General features: G+C 42.9%; 1 protein-coding gene across 1 annotated transcript in view; it reads left to right on the top strand.

Moving 5' to 3' along the window:
• Positions 1-19,097, top strand: part of xylt1 (xylosyltransferase I) — a 176,807-nt gene that overhangs the window by 79,063 nt on the left and 78,647 nt on the right. Inside the window, exon 2 of the mRNA XM_034187600.1 lies at positions 14,642-15,230. Coding sequence (XP_034043491.1) covers positions 14,642-15,230 — 589 coding nt within the window. The remainder of the gene's footprint in view (positions 1-14,641; positions 15,231-19,097) is intronic.

The following is a 19,097-nucleotide window of genomic DNA, read 5'->3' as shown; positions in this document are numbered from 1 at the left end:
TACTTCTAACCGTAGTTTTAGAATACAAAGTTAACAAATATATGCACAAAAAAACCGCCTGGACAATGGACAATACCAACACTTTGAGAGCAGCCATGTACCCAGACGTTTAATACTGCCATGAACACTCCTGGCCAGTAGATGGCAGTAGCGGCCTTGAAAAAATGTCAAACAAAATTCCAGAAAATCCGTGTCTGCAACATTTAAGATGCGTGGAATTTAACAAATGCAAATACACTAACGTCTATAAACCCAGAGAATATATATATAGTTTTAGGCACTAGAGTTTAATGCTGTTATCTGTGGACCCTGAACAGAGTGTCTGAAATGCATTTGTCCTGTCGTGAACGTCTGAGATTACCTTATGCTACCCATAATGCATTGCTGCCTGGCACAGCATGTTATCACAAACCCTTAAAAATTAGCACATTACTTGGTGACATTGTGATTATATTAGTATGGTGATAAAGGAAATTACTTTTTTTTTGATCACCAGTTCTCCTTTGCTTACAGACAATAGAGTGGTTTCTGTTTACAGAGGATAGAACATGTCTATTAGGAAACTTTTAACAGGTAGGTCTCAACAGCTTTAACAGTTTTAAAAATGTCTTTCACTGTTCATCTTAGTTTAGTACGTTATCGGTCTAAAAGTTGTCGGATGGTAATTCATTGGAAGATAATTAATCCAATGATGGTTTTTAAATTTATCTAAAAAGATAATCCGATAATGAAAACATTATCTTCAATAATGATCTGTTATCGGATTATCGGAAATGTGCCCACCACTGGTCACGGATCACAAAACTTATTGACTTTGAACCGAATAAAATGGATGCAGGTTTCTCAAATTGGGCAGAAAAAGGTTTAATAACTTTACACCAATTGTTTGATGGGGACATTTTAAAATAATTTAAACAACTACAAGATAAGTTTGGTCTGTCTTCAAAGGACTTTTACCGTTATTTACAATTAAGGAATTATATACAGTCAGGAGATCGATGGGAGGACTTAAAAAGGTTGCCATCTCCGATATAATTATTTTAACTTGTATCCAAATTCTATAATCTGTTACAATCTGATTTGTCAGATAACTCGTTTGATGTAAAGGGAAAATGGGAACTAGAAGCAAATATAGTAATTATTGAAGATAAAGATTGGACCCGGGCATGTAAAAATGTACACAAAACAACAAACAGTCCAGTTTGGAAAGAATTTAATTGGAAAGTCATGATGCGTTTTTTTAGAACCCCCTCAGTAATATTTAAATTTGATGGCACCAACTCAAATTTATGTTGGAGGAACTGTAATCACATCGGAGACCATACACATATTCTTTGGGATTGCCCTGTCTTAAATGTATATTGGAAAGGCATTTTATCGGAGATCGGAACCATAATAGGGAAAACTATCCACAGGGACCCCACATACTGCTTCCTGTCAATATTTTTGGGACATAGACTGGAGAAATATGAGACCAAGCTTACTCAGATACCCCTACTTGTAGCAAGGAAAACAATTGCGAAGTCCTGGTTAAAAGCTCCACCTCCTACTATAGTTCAATGGCAAGAAAACCTGAAAAGAGTTTACTTAATGGAGAAAATCACAGCACAGCTTCATCTTACTTTAGATACATTTAATGATATATGGGCTCCTGTAGTGGGACATTTTGGGTGGTCGAAATAATAACAATTAACAAACAACAAATCATAAATTTATACGAATGCCAATATACTACCGGATTGTTTTTCTTTGGGGGTTTTTTTTCTCTTTTTTTCTGTATAGATATCCCCTTTTGGGATACATTTTGTAAATTGTATTTATATTTATAATAATTTATTTAAATTAATTTATATTCTATACGGTAATTTTTTTAGACTGACTGCTGAGAAGCCACTTGTTCTGTGTTTATATACATGTACATTGTAATTTGCATATTTTGAAATAAAATATGTTAAAAAAAAATAAATTATTCCATTATTTAGTCTGCAACCTTCCAGGGAATTGTATTATTTGAGACATTTTAGCCAATTTTCCACATTAAATGACATCGATGGCAAAGTGAGGCTAAACTGTGGGCTGGTAGTGTATTTATCTAAAGAATTAAGGATTCTATGCTGTAATTAATTGTTTCATTTCTCCACAAATTGTTGAGATGTTGAAGAATAAGGTGCCACCTGTAGATCCTGATCAGCACCACAGTAGCTGGACAGCTCCGCTTTAGGGTTTCTCATGAACAAATTAGGTGTGAAATACAGGCAGTATTTAAAAAAAATCATAGTTTGACAGCCACTGCATTAATTTGAGAGACGGGAATTGATGTCTTTGTTTAATCTTCATAGTTACACTACCTTAGAGGCTTTTTTGTAAGTACACAGATATAGTCAGTGGAATTAACATATACAAACATATACTGTACAAACAGGAAGAAGTGGAAACACTAAAGCTTTCTATGAAGTCCCCAAGTTCTGCTGAATACCCGCAGTGTTCAGTTCCTTCTTTTTTTAATCTAATAAAACTTGAACATTTCAATTGGAAGTAGATTTGAGAGTTTGTTGGGGTTTTTTCACAATATATCATTTTATTGCTTTCAGTTAGGGTATTATTTTGTAAATTTGATTTTCTGAAAGCTGAACTGCAACATCAATGTAATAAACAATTGGGGTTTAAATGAATTTGAATTACGATTAACTCTTCAGTGGTATATCCTGCTGCTTTTTCACCACCTTTTTTCCAGGGCTGGTAACACCAGAATCTTCTGTGCATACTAAAACCAGGCCATTCCTTCAGTGCTGCCACAACCATCCTCTTACCACACACACCACACACACACACACACCACACACAACACACACACACACACACACACACACACACACACACACACACACACACACACACACACACACACACACACACACATGTATGTGCACATGTGAACATGTAACCAGCATTCTCTACTTTTAGGATTGAAGGGATCAAAGGGAGGCAGTGATAGAAAAGGAAAGATTCAAAGCCCAGAAACAGTATGTCAGCAAAATATCACCAAATACCACAAAGTACACAGCACAGTATCATATTAGTACAGTACTGTTCTTTAATATGCAGGAAGGAAGTTCTGCATCAATGTTTTGATGCTGGAGCAGTGCATGGTCACACACTAAAAACAGACTCAGCCTCCTTCTTCATACTGTATAAATCTTTGGTGGATGAGTATTTGATGTCTAAAGTGTGGATTTAAACTCTACAGCTGATAAATGGGTTTAAGGAAGACATGAGGATGGACCAGCTTTCTGCCTGCCTGGTTGTCATCCAGGATCAAAGGTGGTTCTATAGTGTGGTGAATCCTTGCAGATGTTCCCCAATATTAGCCACAACAAGCAAGACTTCTCAGGATTCACTAAAGTATTTGGGTCACTCATTCCTTCGTAAGGTGTCCTAAAGTTCTGGAGAATCAGCGCATCACTCTCCCGTGTCAGCGCAGCCACCACATCGTGCTCAGAGAACAGCGGGGAATCAGTCCAGGTAATTAATCTGAGCTCGTTAGCCACATGGCAGCTGAGGTGACAACACTAAGTGCCTGCACATACAGCTGGAGGTGATCCTCTGTGTCTTCATTAGTAGGTCCACATACATTCAAACATCTTTCTTGTCATCTTGAATTTGAGAGCAATTGCAGCACATCTTGTGTGGTCCAGGGACGTAGGTCCTTCTTTCCCTTGCAGGTCAGAATGGAAATGCTGCAGGTTTTCTTCCTGCACTGAATGCAACCAAGAATCTACATTTTGAAAATTTAGATATGAAATGGTGCAATCTGGTGCCTCTGACACCCTTAAAAATGATTCTAAAAGCATCAGAACATACCTTTTTTGAATTTAGGAATTTACAGTTTGCTGACTGTATATGGGTGATTCTTAGACTACGGGCACTTATTATGTCCTTTGATCATATTGTATGAAAAACAGAAAAAGGGGAAATTTCACACTTTTATAGTTATCTTTACAATGAAAGTGTGTTAAGAAATTTGTTCTAGTAGTCTATGATGACTTTTTCACCTTTTTTCAGCATCATTATATGCAAATATTGCTGTTTTGTGCTTGTCCCACACCCAGACTTTTGATCTTCAGTGATAAAAATGAATGAATAAAATATCAGTAAAATAATCAAAACATAATTGGGGTATTCAATGTCATACAACTGTTGTGATTTTTTTTTAAACAAAATGTAGTTGTCCCACACTATTGCCGTAATTTTCCACCACAACACTGTAATGTCCCTTTAAAACAGTTTGTATGAAAGATTGTTTGGGTAGTTTCTATGGAGATAAACAGTGACATCAGAGCACATGTATATAGCGCCAAATCACAACAAACAGTTGCCCCAAGGTGCTTTATATTGTAAGGCAATGGTGTGGTGGAAATTACATTTACAAGGCCATAGTGCCCGTAGGTTAAAGAATCACCCATATGTTATAGATGTATTTATGATTAATATTTATGATTATATTTTGCAGCATATTTTATATATATACGAGGTCTTCCATAAAGTATCGTACCTTTTTATTTTTTTTTTTAAACTATATGGATTTTGATTCATATGTTTTCACGTCAGACAAGCTTGAACCCTTGTGCGCATGCATGAGTTTTTCCACGCCTGTCGGTGATGTCATTCGCCTGTGAGCACGCCTCGTCGGATTTTCATTGTCTGGAAATGGCGGAATGATTTGGGGTTTTTTTCCATCAGAATTTTTTCAGAAGCTGTTAGAGACAGGCACCTGGAAACTTGTCCTCTGACACGCTGAAACGGAGGTGTTCCTTTGTCTCACTTCCAAAGCGAATCAGTTGTGACGCGCGAAGCCTCTGCGTGGCTTTCCATGACAAAATCTCTTGTTAAAAGTGAAATCTGCCGGAAAATGGCTGATGTCCAGCTCTTGTGATAACCAGAGAAAGAGCACACAACGGTCTCGTATCCACAGAGCCATCCGTTTAGAAATGGTCCGGTGGCTTGTGCCGTGTCGTCGCAGCTCGCAGCGCGGCGCGCTGAGCGTCCTTAAAGGGGTCCTTTAAGGACGATAAAAAAAGGTACGATACTTTATGGACAGACCTCATATATATATATATATATATATATATATATATATATATATATATATATATATTGCAGAGAAATAAAAGACAATAACATATTTATGTGCTCTTTGAAAAGACAACAAAGCTTAAATATGATACTGCGTGCTTCCATATTTTCATCATGTTCATCAAGTGAATGCAGTTTTTGGAAGTTTTCAATTTGGCATTTCTGAGTTGTCTTGAACGCAGCATTAGAATGAAGCTGTCAGTGGACCTAAAAACCACGGCTTTGATGCCAAACAAAATGAGAGACAGTGCAATCTCATCATATCTAGCATCGCTGTGTAACTTTTTTTTTTATCTTTGGCTTGCTTGCAGTTTTATTTCCAACAGTAACGTTGCATCACAGCTGGTCATCTCTGACAATTGGTTGTCTCCCGTTCACAGTATAACGTGAAGTGGCTGATGCTGCCCAACATACCAGATTCTCAAACCTCACTGTGACATGCCAGAGAAGCCTCACTCCAGTGATCCAAATTTCCTGTCTTCAAGCAACTTAACGTAGTTCAGCAGAGGGTGATGTTGTACTGGCGCAGCTCTACATTTGGCAACGGCTCACTGATAGGGCTGTCACGATTAGGAATTACTGGAGACGATTAATTGTCAGGCAAATAATTGCGATTGACAATTATATTGTCTATTTTTTTCTTTTTTTCCCTTCCCTTCCCTTATATTCTACTATCATAGTATGATTACACAACTCTGGAAGAACGTTTGGCTTCTGTGAGTGGAGAAACTGTGAATAGTGCAACATTTTTATTTTTATCTTCATTTTACATACAGTCCCAACTTTTTCTGATTTGTGGTTTCTGTTGAATTTCTGAAATAACTGAACTGCTATAAAGAAAAGTGTGAACATTTTATTGTGTTTTAAAACTGTGTGGCGTAAACACAAACACCAAACTCTTATAAAGAAGGAAAAACACCTGGACATGTTCAGGAAAACTGATATAAACTTAACAGAACAGTGCAGGCTGATTACACTCCCCATATTTATTTATTTATTTATTTATTTTGTATAAATAAATCAGAATACAATAAGAGGCAACTCACTTTGAAATAATTAAAACATATAGCTACAGCTTAATAACATTGAAAAACAACAGAAATCAGCAGCTTGTATTTTTATTCTGACTCCAGTTCATTTTAGTGTGATAAAGTTATCCTTTTTTCCTCATCAGTCACGTTTTGTGCTTGAACACAACATTAAGCTCAAGATTGAACAAATATATACCTTTGGAAAATAAACAGCTGTTAAAGTTCAACTTTTTGTGATCTGTGCCTCTGAACAGCTTCTCCACAGCAGGGTTTTTTAAACCCGTGTATGTGTAATTTTTGCTCAGTTCATTTATATATTCTCATTTTTAAAGATGTTTTAAGGATATTTGACCGTTTATTTCATCTCGTGAGCTCATAAATTCAGTATACGACACGCACAGGGTGTGAACAGTTCGGTGCCGTCAGAACCACACGTGTAGAGAAAGTACAGAGAGTAAAGGCAGCCCCAAGGTTTGGTTTTTTAAACGTGTTCACTCGGGTTAAAATCCTCTCTCTGCTCCGCGCTCGTTGTCTTAAGTGCACTGATGGTTCACAGCAGAACGTAACGTCTCGTGCCTCCGTTCAGGAATCTCCCCCCTCACCTGCTCCCTCCCTCGCAGTCTGTAGTGAACACAGCTCCTTCGGTAAACTACCCATTTTAAACGGCTTTGAATAAGACGGTCACTGTTTTAATCAGCCATCTCATTCAAAATTTGAACGTCCAAATGATGGCAGGAAAACTGCCTAAAACTATGAATTGAGAGAAAAAACAAAGATGTAAATAAAATAAGTGACTCATCAACTACTAGTTGTTAATGATTTCAATCATCAACGTAGTCGTGACTAGTCGACTAGTCGTGGCAGCCCTACTTAAAACCGAAATGCATCCACAGCGGTGCCGTGGTACGTGGCTTTGGAACCAGAACCTCCTCACGCTCCGTGTTATTATCCGAGCCTCGATCGCTAACCATCCGACCAAGACGAGAGGAAACAGAGAGAGTGAGGCAGACAGGCTGCATGTAGCTGCTGCTGCACGATGACGTCAGATTCTGAGTCGTTTTATGCAACTTTGTGGATAAAATAAGTAATTCACGATAATCGCGATTATGAAAAATATTTGCGAATATGAAAAATAATCGCGATTGGTGAATATTGTAAAAATTGTGACTACTCTCTGACTTACTGTATGTAGTTCAACTTTCGCCATCAGAGGGCAGTTGCATTGGTAGCGTATTCTGCGGCGCAGCACTCAACATTTGTGACATCACATGACATAGTCACCATGAACTCAGTGTAACTTTGTGATTGAGTCACTTGCTATTGGTGCATCACTGAGACAGGTTCTACATATTCCTTCTTATTTCTAGATAATGGTTCATGCCCAAGGGATCCAGAGGAGGTGGTGTGTCCAGTCAAGCCTCCAACACTGGCCAGCAGAGGCAAACGAAGCAGTGGCATAGTAGCGGAGGTGTCACAGTGGCAGCGAAGCTCAACTCTTGCCAGTGTTTTAACATGAACATCGACGACTTTAAGCATGTTTAATTCTTTTGTTTTCGGGACAACAATGAACATCAGTGTTGTCGACTTAGCTCCTGTGGAGTCTGGTGGACCTCAGCGCTGGTCAACGTTAATCAACTTTTAAATGTCCGTTGGCTAATCATCAGAGTGTGAAAGGGTCGTCATCCACTCCGGACCTGAAAGTCGCGGCTTCGATACCAAACAGCACTTAAAGGAGACGGTGTAATATCATCATATCTAACACCACTGCAATACGTCTTTTTTTAAACATTTGTGCATGATTTTTTGCCCCACTCCCAACATGATAACAGGGCGGGCTGCGAGTGGCAGATTATCTAAGTGATACAGCGGGCTGGTAAAAGGATTCGAGACCAGCTTGTAAATACATTTGTGGTGGGCTTCCATTTTTAGGAGTGAGGAAACATTCAGGCCGCTCATCTGCTGTCAGCTGTAACAGAAACTTTGTTTATGTCCAAATATATCTGGACCTGACTCGGCACGGTGCTGAGCTTGTCATCCTGCAGTGATGTTGACGGCGGACATACTGCTGGCACACGCTGCTGCTTACCTCAGTGAGCTCCGAAAGGATGGTGTCGCTTAAAGCAAGCGAGCTGGGAGGGCGGGGTGAGAGCGATACACACTGCGCCCTCGCTGTCCCTCACGTCCACTGTGCGACTGCAACACTAAGTGATGGCTGTAGGGAGGAGGAGAGGAGGGGTGGATGAACTGGTTTTCCTTCCTACAGCGGGGGATGATACCACGGGTCGAGGCAGCAGAGACGCACAGGTGCCCAGAGAATGATATGTGGGTTTTTTCTCTGCTGTGCCACAGACTGAGGCAATGGTGAGAAAGAGAAATAAGGGACGGGTGAAATATTTCCAGCAGTGGCTAAGGAAATGAGGGAAAGTGGAAAGGGTCGGCTCTGTGCTGAGGAATGGGCGAAACCATTCCCGGAGGAGGTGGTGAAACCCCAACCCCACCGGTTCCTCTGTAAATGTGCCGACCGGTGATGGATGACTTAAACGTTTACCCCCTCTGCGTTTTCCTCCTCAGCTCAGCTCAGCCTGAGCTTTTTGTTGTGTGGGCGTAAACAGAACACTGCATTCCATGCAACCAGCTTTGCCCCCCCGCAAACAAGACCAGCCAATAAAAAACACGTCCCGTAGAACAATCAATAGCTCCCCGGCTTCAGCCTGTCTGCAGCCTGACACCGCTACGTCTCCAGTGGCCGCCACAGTTGAATTTGCACCCCGCCGCTTCCTGTTTAGAGCTCCCGACCCACTCGACTCAGCCTGAGATTAAAGAGCGACACAGCGGCTGAAGTCTTTTAGGCACAGGAGGAGGCAGGAGGAGCACAGTATGAAGACTGTTTATCCAGAGGAATCTCCTCACATGGAGTCCTCATCCCGCATTCAGGGCCTTGTCTCACTCTGATCCATGTCAATTAATTTGCACCAAATCGGCATCTTTGTGATTTTTTTCTCTCCTCCAAACAAAGCAATTAGCCAGCTGGGCTGCATTCAAACGAGCTGTTTTCAGTCAACCAATCCGCCCTTTGCTCTGTGTGTGTGTGTGTGTGGGGGTGTGTGTGGGTGGGTGTGTGTGTGTGTGTGTGTGGCGAGCAGTGCTGCAGAAACAGAGATTCAGTTCAAGCAGAGCTTAAAATACTTTAAGATTTTATATTTTAAAGCTTTTCACCAGGTGAGAAAACAAGAAACATATAGTTTTATAGTTTACACCGGTAACAGCATCGGGTTTGTACAGCAACTGTAGCTGAGTGAGTGAGTGAGTGTCAGTCAGTCAGTGAGTTAGTGAGTGTCAGTCAGTCAGTGAGTTAGTGTGTCTCAGTCAGTCAGTGAGTTAGTGAGTGTCAGTGAGTCAGTGAGAGTGTGTGTCAATCAGTCAGTGAGTTAGTGTGTGTCAGTCAGTCATTGAGTTAGTGAGTCAGTGTCAGTCAGTCAGTCAGTGAGTTAGTGAGTGTCAGTGAGTCAGTGAGTGAGTGTGTGTCAGTCAGTCAGTGAGTTAGTGTGTGTCAGTCAGTCATTGAGTTAGTGAGTGAGTGTCAGTCAGTCAGTGAGCTGGTGTGTGTCAGTCAGTCAGTGAGTCAGTGAGAGTGTGTGTCAGTCAGTCAGTGAGTTAGTGAGTGAGTGTGTGTCAGTCAGTCAGTGAGCTGGTGTGTGTCAGTCAGTCAGTGAGTTAGTGAGAGTGTGTGTCAGTCAGTCAGTGAGTTAGTGTGTGTCAGTCAGTCATTGAGTTAGTGAGTGAGAGTGTGTCAGTCAGTCAGTGAGTCAGTGAGAGTGTGTGTCAGTCAGTCAGTGAGTTAGTGTGTGTCAGTCAGTCATTGAGTTAGTGAGTGAGTGTCAGTCAGTCAGTGAGTTAGTGAGTGTGTGTCAGTCAGTCAGTCAGTGAGTGAGTGAGTGTCAGTGAGTCAGTGAGTGAGTGTGTGTCAGTCAGTCAGTGAGTTAGTGAGTGAGTTAATGTGTGATTGAGAGAGTGAACCAGTCGGTGAATCAGAGAGTATCCCAACCTGCTTCTGTAAACAATGACTCTTTAATAACCAGTGCCTTCATGTTGTAACTAGTAAATGACATGAAGATGATGATGTTTGATGTTTGATGCACCAGATTAGTCAAATAAAAAAAATAGCATTGTTTCAGTCTGAGGGATCCATTTATCCTGTGGTACTGGAACTAGTGGGGTCTAAATGGGAACTGTTTGAGGTTAATGAACCATCACGTAGTCTAAAAAAACAACAACAACAAACAAACAACAACAAAAAAACAAACTGGTTTGGGCTTAGAACGTTTCACTGCCCTTCAGTAAGACTCTGCTCTTCACCTCTTGATTTTCTTTTGGGCTTTCCGTCCTCGTGGTCACTGGACTCCGTTGCTTCGCTGCAGCTTTTCTGTGTCTGTATGTTTGAGAATTCTTTGTTGTGCATTTGTTGTACTCATCTTTTTTTTTTTTTTTTTTTGGTAGTTTGGCCAAAGCAAAATGTCGCTCCGCTGAGTCTGGTCTGCTTCAGATTTCTTCCTTGCCTGATGTTGCCAATGCACTCAAACCTTATTTGGGGCAACGTACGGTGTGATTTGGGGTCGAATTGAATTACATGCAGTTTGTCTACCTCCTGCTGGAAACAGGACTCACCGGCAGCCACTTTCACGCGAGTGACAGCAAAATGAACACAGCATCCGCAGGAAGAAATATTGTGCTCAAGGAATGTGAAATATTTACTTTGGTATCATTTGAAAAAGCATTTGCTGTTTTTGAATTTGGGGAATTCCCCACATGTACATTCATAGCTTCTTATCCATTATGATCCCGGTCCCGCCCTACACCACAGCCACTCACCCGTCTACAAAGCTCAGTGCCACCAAAGTTCAACAAACGTGATGCTTTGATGTAGCGCATCTCAGCACCATATTACTGCAAGCACCACAAGATAAAAACCGCTTTGGGTCTCAACTGGTGGCCAGCATAGTTGAGCAGTGGAGCGTGCTCATCTCCTGAAAGTAATCATCTAACCGCCACAGCTGGTTGTTAGGTGGGCGTCCCGTTAGCCTGGTCCAGTCTCTGGGGACATCAGCGATGTGCCACATGGCTGCAGTACCACAGCTGATGCACTCTCATGATGCACTTAATAGATCTCACCGCCAGGGCTACAAATAAATAAATAAAAACTCCAGAGAAAACACGGACGAAACACAGAGAAGAAAACATGGATGCACACACATTAATTTTGCATCTACAAACATCTAGTGACTCACACCACATGGATTAGTCTTCTGAAGTGTTCCCTTTGAAACACTGCAAGTTGGGATTTGGTTTCTGGGTGATGTCTGGTCTAAGCAGCTGCTGTACACAGGATTAGCAGGTTTTGGCCTTCAGACAGCACGCTCTGTCTAAAGAGAGAAGAAGGTAAAGGACGGGAAAGAGAAGAGAGACGAAATTAGAAAAAAGGGGAGGAACAGATGAGAGATCGGGATCTGATGAGACAAGAGGGATCAGACTGGGACAAAGAGAAGCCTGAAGCCGCCAGTATTCAAAATCAAAAATAGCTTGTTTTCTCAGCTGTTTGAAAATATCCTGCAGATTTTGCTGCATTGCTCACGAGGCCCCAGTGCGTCTTCAGACTGTAGATGTGTGTCTTAGGTGAACGTTTCATCTCCTGATTTCAGCTAAATGGAAAAAGCCTCCTCCTTCCATTACCGGATTCATCTTTGCAGAAGCATCAATGGCTCAGATTATCACCTGGAGTCTCTCTTTGAGACTGTAGTCTTTCGATAACATTCATTTGGCCCCTAAATGTAAGACGAGGGCATTGCAACCAGCTTCATGGGCCTGATTTGGTCCAGTTTACGAACACTGAGGTTTCGTTCTCCGCTAAGAGCATCAAAAATCCAGAATCCCTGCAACATTTGACACAGGATGTGATACAAGGGACTTTCTGATGAAATTGGGAAGGAGATCAGCAGGTGTGCAGGGCTCTGCAGTCAGTTCAAACTGTTATGGCAATGCCTCTGTGGTGAGGAAGATCATCTCTTGAATTGATCTACTGTAGAGACAGAGTCTGTTTAACATGGGAATGTTAACACAGTCCTTAACAGATCTACAGACTGCTCTGATGGATTGGAAAGCCCAGATGATCAAGGTCTGAGGACCTGTTGCAGTCGTCATCTGCCTTCACAGCTGTTGGGTCAGAAGCCATCATAGTGCAGCAGCTAAGAGAATATTTAGAGCAAAATCATGCAAATGGTGATACAAGCACCAAAGTTGTCACAAATGCTCCTTAGACATTACTCTTTTGAAAAAAAAAAATGACTGGTCACTTGAATTTTCAATAGGCGGCCAGGTAGGGGTCAATTGAAGAATTACATAGAGGTCACAATTAAAAATGCTCAAATCATTTAGAAAACTACACCACATTATTTGTCTGATCATAAAGATTCCAAAAAGGTATAGTTTGGACTATCTGTGACTGAATGATCAGAAGTTATGGGGTAAAAACAGCAAGAATGGTGACAAAGGTCAGTTTCAGTTTGTACAGGGATCAAAAGTTAAAGTTGCTCCAATTTTTGGTAAAAAAAAAAACAAAAAAAAACCGATGCAAATTATTAGTTGAGTTAACAGGGTTTTAAAAAGGAATAGTTTGGACCATGTATCATGCTTAGTTATCATGTTACGGGGTAATATATGTCACATGTCAGAGAATCAAATGGACGCTGACCTTGTTTGACCTTTACTTTGGAGACCAAACATTCAATACAATCAAAACTATTCCACTTATTAATCTTATTAGCTCAACCAATAATTTACATCACTTTTTACCAAAATTGAAGGAACTTTAACTTTTGACCCCTGTACAAACTGAAAGTGACCTTTGTCACCATTTTTGCTGTTTTTACCCCATAATTACTAATCATTCAGTCACAGATAGTCCAAACTGTACCTTTTGGAATCTTTATGATCAGACAAATAATGTGTAGTTTTCAAAATGATTGGAGCATTTTTAATTTTCATCCCGTGTAATTCTTCAATTGACCCCTACCTGGCCGCCTACTGAAAATTCAAGTGGCCAGTTAGTTTTTTCAGAAGAGTAATGTCTAAGGAGTATTTGTGCCAACGTTGGCGCTATCGCCATTTGCACGTTTGTTTCAGTTATCTGCTGCACTATCACCTCCTCCGCCTGACGCACCGTTGAGGACTTCTTGTGTCACTGGACTCCCGTCTCATGTTCAGGGTTTCTGTTGGTTCTTCATTTGTTACCATAGCGGCCACAGGGCACGGGGGACTGAGGGGGAAGGTAACCTGAGATGTCCTGGTGTCATGTCCAGGCACCTGTACAGGACTTCATCTTCTTACTTATAACATTGGCCTTTTGCTGTCTTTCTGTGTGTCATCCAAAGTGTTTGCAGGGCTGATCGCGTGGTCACGGTGCTGGCTCCAGGTGTGCAGAGACGTTTCCATCACAGCAGCATCTCATTGCCTCTCTCGTGTCTCTCACCTCTTACTTCGTTCCTCTCGTACATACCTCATATTGCACTTTTTTTTCCTCGTCTCACCTCTCAGTCTTGTGGAAGGAGAAGCACATCAGGGAGGGTCCCTGCCGTTATGAGTGCAAACTTTCCGCAGCTGCTGTTCTCTCCAAATTCCTCCCCACGTTTGTGTTGTGTCTTGAGCAAGGTGTGCAACAACGGCGTGGCAGCCAACTGGTTTTCTATTTGAAGCGCGGTGGTACGTTTCACAGGAACAAGCCAGCGCCTCCTGAGAGCAGAACTCATGTCTTGTGTCAACACTTTCGCCTTACACCTACATTCATTATCTTTTTCCTCTTTCTGCTCGCCTTTGCACCCCGTCATGACTTTCATCCATTTCTGGAGGAAGGATTCACATGTTCCCGTGTTTGTTCACACACACACACACACACACACACACACACACACACACACACACACACACACACACACACACACACACACATAATCTCACACGTGGAGACTTACAGCTCTGACAGGTGCTGCCTTCTCTTCACATGCCACACAACTATAATTTGTTCAAATTTTCAAATGAAAAGAACTCGTGAGCTCACGTGCTCACACACAAACTAAATCACAGTCACACTCGGCCCTTTTATCCCCTCTTACTAATCCATTTGCAGAGAGCCGGGTTCATTTCAGGGAGGAATTAATTGAAACTAGGACTAATCTGATGATGTTAGGTGCAGCAGAGCCGTGGCCTCCAGTCAGGCTGCACCTTGCCGTCCCCGTGCGTGTCACCTCGTACCTCGCTGCCCACTCGTATGTGCCATCCATGGTGATTCTTATTCTGACACTTGATATGCACCTTGCACGCTTTGTTCTGATTCTGTTTTTGTTGATTGTGCCCCTCCTCCTCCTCCTCCTCTGTTCTCACTCTGCTTCCCCCGTCCGTCTCCTCATGTTTTCACTCTTCCCTGGCAGGATGGATTCTACTCCCACCGGCCGAAGGAGAAAAGCAGAGTGGACAGCAACAACGAGAACTCTGTGTCCAAAGACTTTGAGAACATCGACAACAGTAACTTTGGTGCGCGGTCTCAGCCGCATCGTCAGTCTGTAGGAGCTACAAGCAGCAAGCGGCAGCGTGAGCATCTCCAGGAGAAGGCCCACTCCCAGCAACAGGCCTGGAAGGACAGCCCCCAAAGTCTGGGCCGCAACTCCAACGAGGTCCTGCCTGTCGGTCACCGGGCTCTGGCTTTTGGCAACAACGCCTCGTACACAGGCGGTCAGGGTGTGGCAGCGGGGCCGTGGCAGCATTACTCTGTCTCACAGATCCAGCAGGCCCAGTCACAGCACAGACATCAGCACCCACATAAGAGGCAGGCGACTATGGCGCCGGCCGAGGTGACGTACGATCAGCCGCCCAAGTGTGAGATCGGTGGGAAGGAAGCCATTTCAGCTCTGTCCAGAGCAAAGAGCAAGGAGTGCCGCCAACAGATCGCCGAGGTGTACTGCAGACACAAGGAAGGCCAGTTAATGCCTGATAAGGTCACTCGTTACTGCCCCCTAGAGGGTGAGTCCATCATTAACATTCTTGTAATTGTTCATTTGATTTGCGCTGGTGCAGACGGCCTCTGTCCTGCCAGCCACTTTGCATTTGGTTCATAATTCTAACACATAATTGGTCAGTATTGATCAGGCCTCTCATGTGGGGACATTTGATTGAATCCCAGTAAGTCCCCCAAACAGTTCTGGACTTTGTAAAAGGCATGTTTTATTATTTAGCATTGGATAGCAAGTGTAAGCTGGTGACTTCACTTAAGAGTTCTTCTAAAAGTGCCAAAATGTGAAAAAGAAATGACAGCATAGACCACAGAACATTTCTATTTAAACTGTCACGCCCTGTGACTGCTGGGATAGGCTCCACCCCTGTGACCTGATCTTAGATAACTAGTTGAAGATCAGTGTATGAGTGTAGTACAGACAGAAGTATTTACCCAGCAATAACCAACCTTGAGAACAAAACCAGGTACCAGGTACCAGGTACCAGGTTGGGCCCACGGAAAACTGACAAAGGTGGACAGACTACAGGATCCAACATGGCGAGGCAGGAATATGTCAGGCTGCTGCGTAAGCTCATTCCTTTTTTGTGCTTTTCACTCACTGTTGGTTTGATGAGCGCCGCTGTATCTCACCGGCTCTAATCACAACACGCAACTTGTATTAAAAGTCAAGGAAGCAGTGACTGAGCAACTTTTCAGCCTTCCTGTTCACAGTTTGTACACGTGGACACGCCATCATCTCGCACAGCAACACTCCGTCATCTCACAGAGCAACATGTCGTCATCTCGCAGAGCAACATGTCGTCATCTCGCAGAGCAACATGACGTCATCTCGTACAGCAACACGCCGTCATTTTGCAGAGCAGCACGCAGTCATCTCGCACAGCAACATGTCGTCATCTCACAGAGCAACATGTCGTCATCTCACAGAGCAACATGTCGTCATCTCGTACAGCAACACGCCGTCATCTCACAGAGCAACATGTCGTCATCTCACAGAGCAACATGACGTCATCTCGTACAGCAACACGCCGTCATCTCGCAGAGCAACATGTCGTCATCTCGCAGAGCAACATGTCATCTCGCAGAGCAACATGACGTCATCTCGTACAGCAACACGCCGTCATCTCGCAGAGCAACATGTCGTCATCTCGCACAGCAACATGTCGTCATCTCACAGAGCAACATGTCATCATCTCACAGAGCAACATGTCGTCATCTCGTACAGCAACACGCCGTCATCTCGCAGAGCAACATGTCGTCATCTCGCAGAGCAACATGTCGTCATCTCGCAGAGCAACATGACGTCATCTCGTACAGCAACACGCCGTCATTTTGCAGAGCAGCACGCAGTCATCTCGCACAGCAACATGTCGTCATCTCACAGAGCAACATGTCGTCATCTCACAGAGCAACATGTCGTCATCTCGTACAGCAACACGCCGTCATCTCACAGAGCAACATGTCGTCATCTCACAGAGCAACATGACGTCATCTCGTACAGCAACACGCCGTCATCTCGCAGAGCAACATGACGTCATCTCGCAGAGCAACATGACGTCATCTCGTACAGCAACACGCCGTCATCTCGCAGAGCAACATGACGTCATCTCGTACAGCAACACGCCGTCATCTCGCAGAGCAACACACTGTCCAACTTAAAGTGACAGTTTCATTAGAAGAGACAAAGAAATTGAAAAGGACCTTTCCCCGATGGCTGAACTGAGACAACACGACAGCTAAATTAAATCAATTTTCTTTTCTGCTCTCTCTCTCTCTCTCTCTCTCTCTCTCTCTCTTTCTCTCTCTCCATCCAAATTTCATCCCATAACCTTGTTAACAGAGAACTGTCTGCTATGATTTTATCAGTTTTCTCTTCACGAGGTCTTGGTGAGATTAACAATTGACCATTTGCAGTCAGGATTGATGCGGCAATCCACCCATCTGTAATAACCATCAATAAGTGTTGAACTGTTGTCCGACATCACGAGGCGAGAGCAGTGTGGAGATTGTTAGTGTTGTTAGCTGAAAACTCGGTGCACTGATCTCAGTGAACATGTGACACAAACTGATGTCACCAGGCGACGTTAGAGAGCAACGTTATTTTAATCCTTAAATAACCAGGAGGCACCTCTGCACCTCAAATATGGCTGTATGTGCAATAATAGATTTAGCTGACTCTGCATGCTGTATCAGTAATAATGATGCTTTTCTGCAACAACAGTTAGCATGAGCAGGCAAGATTCTTTGACAAATATATCAGTGCTCAGCCATAAACCATAAACCACATGACTCCTTCATTCAATTTAATTTAAATTCGATTTATTTCTACAGCAATGGATCATAACACACGTCACCACAAGTCAAGTCTCGACCTAACCCTCTCCATGAGCAAGCACACTGAAGACCGTGGCCAGAAAAAAAACCTGCTACTGCACTTTTTTGAAACCTCAAGCAGTCCAGACTCAGAGGGGTGATCATCTGCTTGGGACGTACCAAGAAGAAAAAAACAAAAGTCGCAACATAAGATTGACAGAAACAGTGCAACTAGCAAGTCCCTTTAGCTTCTCACTTGTTTAATTCAGGGTCACCATAGCAGATCAGAAGAGGATCTGCAGGATGATTTGACATGTTTTATGCCGGATGCCCTTCCTGATGCATCTCCACATTACACGGAGAATGGACAGAGGTGGTCTTGAACTGGGAACGTTCCTCACTGGAAACACATACACTTAACCACTTGGCCACCAACCATGCAACTAAACAACTGTATATAAGTCAGTGTTTTACAGTGAGGGGATAGTGGACCTCGTCACGTTAAGGGTTGTACCACCTTATAGGCATGCGTCAACCGTCAGGACCCAGATATACAACAGGCCATTCATTAAAGTGGCTTACAATAGTCTAGTTTACCCTGTGCAGTACCAAATCCAAGTTACCGCCCTCAGATGTGATGATCCACAGCTCATAGGGTCACTCACTGACACACTCGATGGGTCTTTTCACGGTGGCAGTTGTAAAAAATTTGGTCATGGTCGCATCTGGATAGTATTCAAGGAAGTTTTTAAAGCAGAAATCTGCGTTAACAAATTGTCTGCCCATTATGTCAAACTGATCTTTGTTTGAATTTGTCCTCCTCCTCATTGGCTCCCTTTGACAGTACGCTACGCTATTAGCCTTATTAGCAAATGCCGCTCATTCTGCTTTTTGTAGTTTGTCACATCTTTTGGTGTCCATCTCTGTGCCATAAATGTCTGCATATATCATGACAAACATCCTTATTAATAAACCCAATGCTGACAAAGCCCAGCTTTCGAGTTGTGCATCTGGGTATCTCTTGGTTGACACATGCGCTCACCGCGCTGTAACTCTAACCGTGATCAAGTCTTTTTGTTTACAGTATTGTTTACTGTCAGTGAGGTGCAGATCGGTGGAAAGCTGCAGGGTTCATGTAGAGATGACTGAATGACGGATGACTGAAGAGTGATTGAGATCATTTCTAATAACGATGGATCAGCTGACAGATTGGAGGTCCAAAATCTACTGAACAACCTGTCCCTCAATACCAAGAAGACCAAGGAGATCATTACTGATTCCAGAAGATCATGACATAAGGATTATGCTCCATTCTCCATCAACGTTACAGTGTGGAGCGTAAATCAAGCTTCAGGTTCCAGGGGATACACATCTGACTAACACCACGACACTGCTGAAGAAGACTCAGCAACAGGTGATGCAGATACAGCTGACCTACTGCGGCTGACACCACAGACAGAATTTGAACTCGCTGTATCTGTGTGTGGTAGCTCAGCTGCACAGCAGCCGATCAGACAGCAGGTTTTGTCAAGAGGGCAGAGGATCGTCGGCGTGCCGCTCCC

This window comes from Thalassophryne amazonica, chromosome 15 (assembly GCF_902500255.1).
Source record: "Thalassophryne amazonica chromosome 15, fThaAma1.1, whole genome shotgun sequence".
In the NCBI taxonomy this organism is placed as follows: Eukaryota; Metazoa; Chordata; class Actinopteri; order Batrachoidiformes; family Batrachoididae; genus Thalassophryne; species Thalassophryne amazonica.
This window is presented reverse-complemented; position numbering and strand designations above follow the sequence as displayed.